This window comes from Centruroides sculpturatus, unplaced genomic scaffold (assembly GCF_000671375.1).
Source record: "Centruroides sculpturatus isolate CEXI.00-Female unplaced genomic scaffold, Cexi_2.0 scaffold47, whole genome shotgun sequence".
NCBI classification, from domain to species: domain Eukaryota; kingdom Metazoa; phylum Arthropoda; class Arachnida; order Scorpiones; family Buthidae; genus Centruroides; species Centruroides sculpturatus.
The window spans coordinates 690,333-699,670 of NW_019384385.1; the positions used below are offsets into that span (position 1 = coordinate 690,333).

Below are 9,338 nucleotides of genomic sequence, written 5' to 3' on the forward strand. Positions count from 1 at the left end.
TAATGTAAACGATCGTCGCGATTGCTGTACGCGCGGTTTTATTTGTGTTTTGGGCGGTTTTTGTGTGGCAGCACGGTGAGAGTGGTGGAGGAGTTATATATAGTGGGGAACCGGAAACCATTCATTCTGGTTCCTGGCGTGCAACAGTGAAGGTGTGTCCTTCGATTGTCTTGTGTAGACCCTTTGTGCTTTGTGTAAGCTGCCATGTGCCAGGCTTAAGCCGACTATCGTATTGTGATTCAATTATAAATATATATATATTTGGTGCATAAAGTTTGTTAAATAATATATCGTACTGGTCTCCTCCTTTTTGTGGCAATCATTTTTCATTCACCCCTGTGGATATCATCCCTCAGATATTCGCAGATTCCACAGAACAGAACTGCTCACAGAAAACACACAAAATGTGTGTCATCAGGTAAGAATTGGGTGGGGAGATTCACGTCATGACATGCTTCTGTGCAAGCAGACACGTAACGGGTATGGGTATCTTGACGGGAGGTGCGTCGGACTACTGAGCATGTCGGATTACAAAACGTCGGACTATCAAGGGACAGCTGTAATTTAGAAATACAGTTAAACTTAATGAAATAATTGCTGTAAGAAAACATTCAAACATTTCAATTTAAACAACAATAAAATTAAACAACATAAAAAATTACTATTTTATGAGCATGAACTTCTCTAGATGTAAAAACAAATCCACAAAATCACTGAAAAATATCCTGTATATTAATATTGTCCAACAACACCCCATTTTTTAATATTAACTGTTTTAATGTTTTTTATCTAAAAATTTATTAAAAACTTTAGATAAAGAATCACAAACATATAACATAACAAAAACAATTCATGAGTAGACATAAATTAGATCTAATCAAGCATATATTCTGTGTTATGATTGTATTTATATTGTGGTTAATGACTTAGAACAATTAAATATCTTAATAAATTACCTTCAAGTTCCAATCTATATAAAAGTGATGTGACATCAACAATATCTAGCATGGCTCCTGATTGCATTCTTTTGCTCATTTCTCTATCAAAAATATCAAAAGCTGCCTCATATTCACCCTTTAAAAAATACGGGATTAATACTTTCATCTAAAAAATAATATTGAATAATAAACTCTTACCTTTTCAATATAACAAAGACACCAATGCCAAAAATTGTGAGTGGCCAACATTCCACAAGACTAAATAAATAATTTTAAAGATAAAATACAATTAAACAATAATTTCATAAAAATAATATAAAAATGCTAAAATCAATATAATACAATTTACATGTTTAGAACACTTCAAAAATTATAATAATATTAAATGTATAAACTATAACAGTAGAATTTTTGATAATATTAATACAGCAAAACAGTTTGCTAATGTAGCGCTCTGCTACTATAGTATCCGCTACTATACTATATATGTTTGTAGTATCATGTAACCACATTCCTTTTCATGAAGAAAAATTGTATCAGGTTTTATTGTTACGCATAACAGTCTGTCGTGCTTTCCATATCGCCTTTTTGGGTCAAAGCATCCTAACTGTGGATTGGTTAAGAAAAGGATCACATGGGTGGACATGGTTCCCGGATGGAGGAGATATAAAAAGTGTGTGTTCCACGCGATAGACACCTTTTTTTTTCTGGGCTATCGGATTCTTCAGACCGGATTTGGACTTTCAAGCTCCCACCTGGACTGAAGGAGGAGAGAAGGTCACAGTGATGATAGGATGGGAAGTTTAGAAGACTGATCATCTAACCTTCTGTTGTGCGCAAGCAGAAATCCAAACCCATCGAGTAAGACCAAGGAACTATCCCTACCACCAAGGAACTATCATAAGGATCTTCAAATTATTGGGTTCATTTAGCAAGGCAGTTATTTCATGGATTCAGAAAGTCTTCCCTTGTCGTTGGACCCCTTAATGACCATGTGTTGACTAACAAAGGGGATGGATGTAGTTAAGCAACTATAATCAGAAAATGCAATGATCTTGGGTGTCGACTTGTAAATAATTGTATATACTGGTACATTAAGAATATTCACATAGTATTAGTATTGACTCAGAGTCACTCGTGTAATTGGTAGATAAGTCATAATAACTGTATAATTGATCAGAACACTGTTAAATTTCTAAATGGATTGGTTATGTTTATGTCAAAATTCAAATCTGCTCTTTCAATGTGGTTCCTTTATGTTGTAAAGTCCTCAATTCATTACCCCACATCTAGACAAGATATATCTCAATATATCTGAGTCACTACACTAATATTAATGACAATGAAAAAGCATGTAAAATACTGCCCTACAAATTCTAACTTTAAATTAATAACACCACATGATAAAGGAATTATAAAAATTTATCTATATTTTCAATTATAATCTACTTACTATATACAAATCTGTATCTTAATAATTAAAATATATTCATCATTTATACATTGTTAACAACATTATTAAATACCCAATAAATCAAATGATAAATTATATATAATTCTGATATATTTTATTAATATTCAAAATATTTACATAAAAAATTTAAGTTTTCAAATTTACAAATATACATTTTTTTTCCTATAAAATGCATATATATTTAGTTTACTATTTTATTAACAAAAACTGAATGCAGCTCTCCCTTGATAGTCCGACGTTTTTTAATCCGTCATGCTCGGTAGTCCGACACACCTCCCGTCAAGGTACCCGTCCCCGTTACATGTCTGCCTGCACAGAAGCATGTCGTGACGTGAATCTCCCCATCCAATTCTTACACGATGACACACATTTTGTGTGTTTTCTATGAGTAGTTGGACAGTTGGAGTAGGGAATATTGTAAGTTACTGCTTGCAAAACAATGCAAAATATGTAATTATTTTCGGTAATCCGGACACTTTTGGTAATCCAACATCCCTTTGGTCCCATACCTGTCGCCTGTCGGATTATTAAAGGACAGCTGTATCTTATTTTCTAAAAATCAGAAATATTTCACTTATTAATATAGTTTCTTACCACCCAATCTGATTCAGTAGAACTAAATAAATTGATACCATCTGCAACTCTTCCTTCCATTTCATAAACGTGGGCCAAAGCATGAGTTGCCCATGCATCTTTGGAATTCATTTCTAAACCCTAACAGTAATATCATTATTATTATATGATGAAAACATTGAAACAATTTTTTAATATAATTTCTTCACACTTAACCGTTATTGCCATTGTTTCTGCTTTTCGATATAGATTGGTTTCTTCTAAACCAAATGCATACATTCCATATAAATAACTAAAATAATTATAAAGCATAAGAAATCCAAATTTGTTACATATATCTTCTAAATTACTTAATTATGCTACCTGTAAAGAGGATTATGAATCTTCCAATAAGGCATAACTCTAGCAACTGAATCTCTTATCTGTGTAGATTTTCCTTGATAAAAATATGTATCATGAGCTAATTTTAAAGCTAAAATATCTTCTGGGTGATGTAATAATATATCTTCCCAAACAACAGTAGCTTCATCTAATAGTCTAAATCAGTAAATTTTAATATAAAAAATGAAATATAACAATACATATATGAAAGATATAACTTACCCTTCAGACCATAATTTAACAGCTTCCACATGTTTCTTTTCTCTATTTGTAAGAAACTTTTGTGATTGAGAGAGGGAGCATAAATCATCTATTTCTTTCTGGAATAATTTGTCTAATCTTTTTGAACGACCAGTTCCAATCAAATCCAAGCCGACAGACAATACATGACCCATAACTACATGAGAATAAAAGTAAATATTTGTAGAAAGTAAATAATTCTTTCTCTATCAATGATTGAACAAAATATAAAATAAATTTAACTAATTATAGTTTATTTGACGCACCAAAATTTGGGTCTGTGGCTTTTATACTTTCAATTGTCTTCTGTAATCCACCAAAAAGGCTATCCTCATACCAGCCAGTATACTAATAATTTTGTGTAAAAGTTTTAAAATAAACTCTAATTTTATATATAATTAAATAATACAGTAGAGCCTCGAAAACTCGGCACTCGATAACCCGGCACTCCGGATAACTCGGCCACACCCTGGCAGGGCAAAAAAAGCCTTAGTTAATTAATTTTCATTATAGACAGCTTTATGCCTCATAAAGTATTTTTCTAAGGTCTGTCTTATCAGGTAAATTACTGTACATGGTGTATTCATTAATTTTCATTTTCTTGTAGTAAAGGCTCTATGCCTTCATAAAGGACGTACTTTTCCTTTGTTTAAGGGTATTTGGGCAGTTTATTCTCTGTTGTATTCTCAAGCAAACAATACATACAAGTATAGTACAATGTTTTCTGAGGAAACACGCATACTTATCCTTTTTTAACCCCATTTCCGATAACCTGGCATTTTCACAAACACGGCCACCCTTTGGTCCACATTAGGCCGAGTTTTCGAGGCTCTACTGTAATAAGAATAAGCTACACTATTTAAAATTAAGATTAAAAACTTATAGCTTAAGCAACTAAATTGGTATGCTATAAAATAAAATTTTATAAGATAGTAATAAGAATACCATATCAATTTTTCAATAAATTTAAACAAAAAATGAATAATAAGAAGAAAAACTTTATTATTCAATTTTTTTGACTAAATGATTTATGAGAAATTCTGTTTATGCTTAGTAAAATAAATGACTCTTAATTAAAATAAATAAAGCATTAAATTGAAATAATTTAATTGTAAATTTTGCATAATCACATTGATTTTTATCAATAGTTCTTTTATTATAATTTCTCCATTAAACTTATTTGAAAGTTATGCTCTAATAATAATATTGAGTATAAATATTTGCTAGTAAAATTATATTAAAAATAAAGAAAATTTCCTTTAGAGATATTATCATGTTTTTTGTAATGTCCAGCACAATACTAGTTTTTTTCCCCCCCTCATTATATATTGCTCATTATATAACATGCTGTAATAAATGAAAGACATATCCAAGTGAATCACTAATTGAATAACCTTATATTGACTGCAAGATTTTCAATTGATCTCAGGAGCAGCACAATTCTCCTGATAATAAACCTGAGATCAATTCAATTGATCTCAGGTTTATTATTCACACATTATTTTTTTGTGAAAATTTATGGTTTTTTTATCTCTGTATTTTAAATACAATGATAAAAAAAATTGTAAATTTGAAAACAATTATTAATTACTTTTACAAGTAATGTAAAAAAACATTTTTGCAGCATTAAAAATATTAAAATTGATGCAACTTGCTGTTTTTATGTATTATAAAAATACTAATTACTTTAAGAACAAAAAATTCAATGACCGTTTTATAGAGACAAAAATTTGTTTTTTTTAACAGACTAAGCTTTCTTACAGTCTATTTTAAAATATTTGTTTAAATGATAGTTTGAAAAGACTTATTTTAATGGTAAACACAATGTGATAAAAATAAAATATTCTTAAAAAATTTTAAATAATAACTTTAGCATCTGTTTCCTTTTTACATAAGCGGTAAAATCCTACACACAATCTTTTCATATACTGTATTACTCAAATTTCATGCACAGAAAATGAAAATTATTCTACTTTGCATCATTTCATTTAGTTTTTTATACAAAAATATTTTTGAAATAGCTGAAACAGCAAAAATTAGACAAAAAAAGGAATAACTAATAAAGACAAATATGAAGAAAATTTTCAAATTCTATAAACAACAACAAAAATAAAGTGATAAAGATTATTAAATATCTTTTATTCATCATCAAAATCCATCATCAAAATAAATACTTTAATTAATAGAGCAGAAAAAAGAAAAATAAAACAGTTCAAACACTTTCATGTTCTGTATACTCATTATCAGAATCCAAAGAATTCTACATGGAAGATATAATAAAATTTTACTTAACAAACTAATGGATTTGTATTCATTTCTTAAGTTGTAACACTAAGAATATCAATAAAGACAGATCTAAAATAATCTATGTATCCAAACAGAATGAATAACACGAAGGAATGGATTTATTTATGTGGGCTCTAGACCACTTGCAGTTGTGGAGGCCCCTCTAGAAAAGGACCAAATGCTATAAATTAAAAAATTATTATAAAATATATCTTAATATGATATTTAATGTTATGAATATTATATAATATAAAAATCTGTAAAGAAATTCTACTATAGTGTTCCCTACTTTAAATTTATATGGTATTTATAAATAAAGTCTTCTGTATTTTGATTTATGAATCAGTTTTTCTTTTCTTTTCTTTTCGTTTCTCTCATTTTTAATTTTATTATTATTATTTTCTTTTTGTGGAGCCCTTGGTCATGTGCCCATAAATCTGGGTCAGGTGACAAGATTTACAAAACAAATTTTGAATATTAAGATTAAATAGAAAAAAGAAGAGGAATGTTCAGATGAAGTTATAGGAAAAACATTACAGAAACATTAAGCATAAAAGAAATGAATATAGATTTGAACTGCTAAAATGACTAGAAATCATTTTCTAGTCATTTTAGCATTTTAGGACTATATGTATTACATATATATTGTTTTCTAGTTGGGAAGAAATGAAATGGAATTGATAATGATACTAAGACTAACAGCACAAAACCTTTCTCACTAATTTCTAGCCTTATTAACTGGAGCACAAACGTTTTCGGCCTTCTTAATAGGCCTTCCTCGGGTACACTGTGGAGCGTCGGTTAGAAGAAGTTTAAATGCTGCCAATGTTTACCCAGGTGTCGTCTTACCTGTGACGTCTTCGTCGATGATAGGTATACGATACCGAGGGAGAAAAACTACATACTTTTGGTACAACTACAAGTATCCTATCTGCACACCTCCCTTCTTTACCAAAAGTATGTAGTTTTTCTCCCTCGGTATCGTATACCTATCATCGACGAAGACGTCACAGGTAAGACGACACCTGGGTAAACATTGGCAGCATTTAAACTTCTTCTAACTGACGCTCCACAGTGTACCCGAGGAAGGCCTATTAAGAAGGCCGAAAACGTTTGTGCTCCAGTTAATAAGGCTAGAAATTAGTGAGAAAGGTTTTGTGCTGTTAGTCTTAGAAATAGTTCTAGCTACATATGCATAGTAGTGATAATGATACTGAAATCTAAAATGTTTTTCAAATTTTTTATTTTAATAATAATAATAATAATAATAATGATATGTATCAAGCTTTTCATATTAAATTTAATTTGTAAGGTTATAAATTATTCTTGCAATAGCATCTTTTAACAACAGCTAGCATTTAATTAAAATAAGAAATGCTAGATATTTTGATATTCAGTTTCTTGGTATATTAAGAAAGGAACTTATTTATTTTTACTGTACATTTTTATTCATTGATGGTTACATTATATATATAGGGTTACCACATCTAGGTTTGGCCTGGATAGTCCTGGAATCAAGGCAACATCCAGGATTTTGCCTGGAAATGAAAATAGTCCAGGATTTTTTATGTAGTGAAGAAACAAAGAAAATAAATTTACTTATACTTGCAACATTAATTTTATTACTTAATATTTGTCACAAGGATTCAATATAAGTAATTAATCAAAGAAACTTATATATTTATATATATATATTACTTTAAATTCCTTTTTTTTATTACTTTAAATGTTTTTAAAAATAATTTTTAAATTTTTAAGCAGTTTAGCCCAAGCTTACAAAAATTTAGCATAATTTTTTCAGTCTGGCAATGTTGTCCATTGCAGTAGTAGTAATAGTGGCACAAGAAACAATGCTAGTTGATAATGATGTGTTTACTAGAGACATCAGCTCCATTAGAAAGAATATTGTCCATCATAAACAATATTCTTTCAGCAGAAAACTGTTGGCTACAAATGCCAGTGTAAAAACACTTATTTCAAAGTAAACTTTAAATATTCTTTTGGTGACTTTAATGACCATATAATATCAAATAAAATTTTTAAGAAATGTATTAAATAGTAAAAAATACAATGCAATAGATCTAAAACAAGAACAATCATTTTCATCATTTACATAATAGTCCCAAACTTTTTATTTTACTTTAATATATAGATTAAATATGCTTATTTCTGTAATCTGTATTTTAACATTTTACTTTGACCTTTTCATCCCGCACATTTATAGGAAATTTTGTATTATTAAACAGAATTAAATTGTCTTCGTAACACTAGATTTTATTCTTTTCTAAAGGATCTTCATAAGGATCCCCGATATCCTTAATTTTTTTTTATCCACAATTAAAGTAAATGTCTGGGATTGCATTCCAAATTACGGTAAACCATTATAGAAAAATTATACAGCAATCTAATGATTAATTGCGATAATAGATTTAAATGAAAATAATCCAATCGACACGTAGATACATAGAACTTTATATATATATGTGTGTGTTACAACATACGTGAAAGTCCATATTATTATACACAGACTTTTCATCGGGCGTAACAAGTACAAGGCCATTTCCAATTAAATCACTCCATCTTATCTATTAAAGTAAACTGTAGATAATTCAATTCAATTCCAGGAATAAGAAATGTACCTAATTCTGTATATCCTATATCAAAAATATATGCAGTATATATATATATATTATTATAACAATAAATAAATACCTGTGTAATTGCTGCATCATAAAGTTTGCAGGCGTGATCACTTCCAGTAGATAAGGGTAAACTTTCATTTTCCCAATCCTAAAATTTATAGAACGTAATTACATTTTTAATATTTTATAAACGAAAAATAAAAATCTTACTTTGCTTCCTCTCCACGAATCTCGATTCATCGTGAATTTACTCTCAACAGTTACTTCTCGAGAAGTAAAACAGCTGTTCGTTGACCTCAGAAGCGATAAACAACATACTTTTGATCACATTTTTTTCCCTCTTCTCTTTAATTGGTGTATATTATACACGTCATAATTTTTAAGATACGTTTTTCAAATCATAAATACTGTTTTCAAATGTCTTATTTTGATTTCACTTTACTTTTATATTAAAAATAAAGTAATACAATATATTTATTGTCACCGTTAAAGCTGTAAAATTGGAAAAAAAAAAATTTACTGAAATGATTATTTTAAGCGAGGAATTAAGGTGTATTTCTTTGAAAATTAAAATACGTTTAGAGGGAGGCAATTTGCCGGTATAAAAATATTTCGGGAATACAGTAGATCCCCCTATAACACTGTTGATAATTCCGTGTTATATGAATTCCATGTTGTACGAGTTACTTAGATTTTACAAATACGTGTGTCGAGCTGTGAACGGCTCACGTATTTGTAAAATCTAAGTGACTCGTACAATATGGAATTCATATAACACGGAATTATCAACAGTGTTATAGGGGG

At 29.3% G+C, this 9,338-nt stretch overlaps 1 protein-coding gene across 1 annotated transcript in view; it reads right to left on the minus strand.

The window, feature by feature from the left end:
• LOC111618043 (tetratricopeptide repeat protein 38-like) overlaps positions 1-9,163 on the minus strand; it is a 20,326-nt gene extending 11,163 nt beyond the window's left edge. Inside the window, exons 1-9 of the mRNA XM_023359466.1 lie at positions 8,745-9,163; positions 8,605-8,682; positions 3,873-3,954; positions 3,589-3,763; positions 3,349-3,522; positions 3,202-3,277; positions 3,007-3,126; positions 1,137-1,196; positions 957-1,074 (exon numbers count right to left, since the gene is read on the minus strand). Of these exons, the coding sequence (XP_023215234.1) occupies positions 957-1,074; positions 1,137-1,196; positions 3,007-3,126; positions 3,202-3,277; positions 3,349-3,522; positions 3,589-3,763; positions 3,873-3,954; positions 8,605-8,682; positions 8,745-8,774 (913 nt within the window). The 5' untranslated portion in view covers positions 8,775-9,163. The remainder of the gene's footprint in view (positions 1-956; positions 1,075-1,136; positions 1,197-3,006; positions 3,127-3,201; positions 3,278-3,348; positions 3,523-3,588; positions 3,764-3,872; positions 3,955-8,604; positions 8,683-8,744) is intronic.
• Positions 9,164-9,338: the final 175 nt, after the last annotated feature.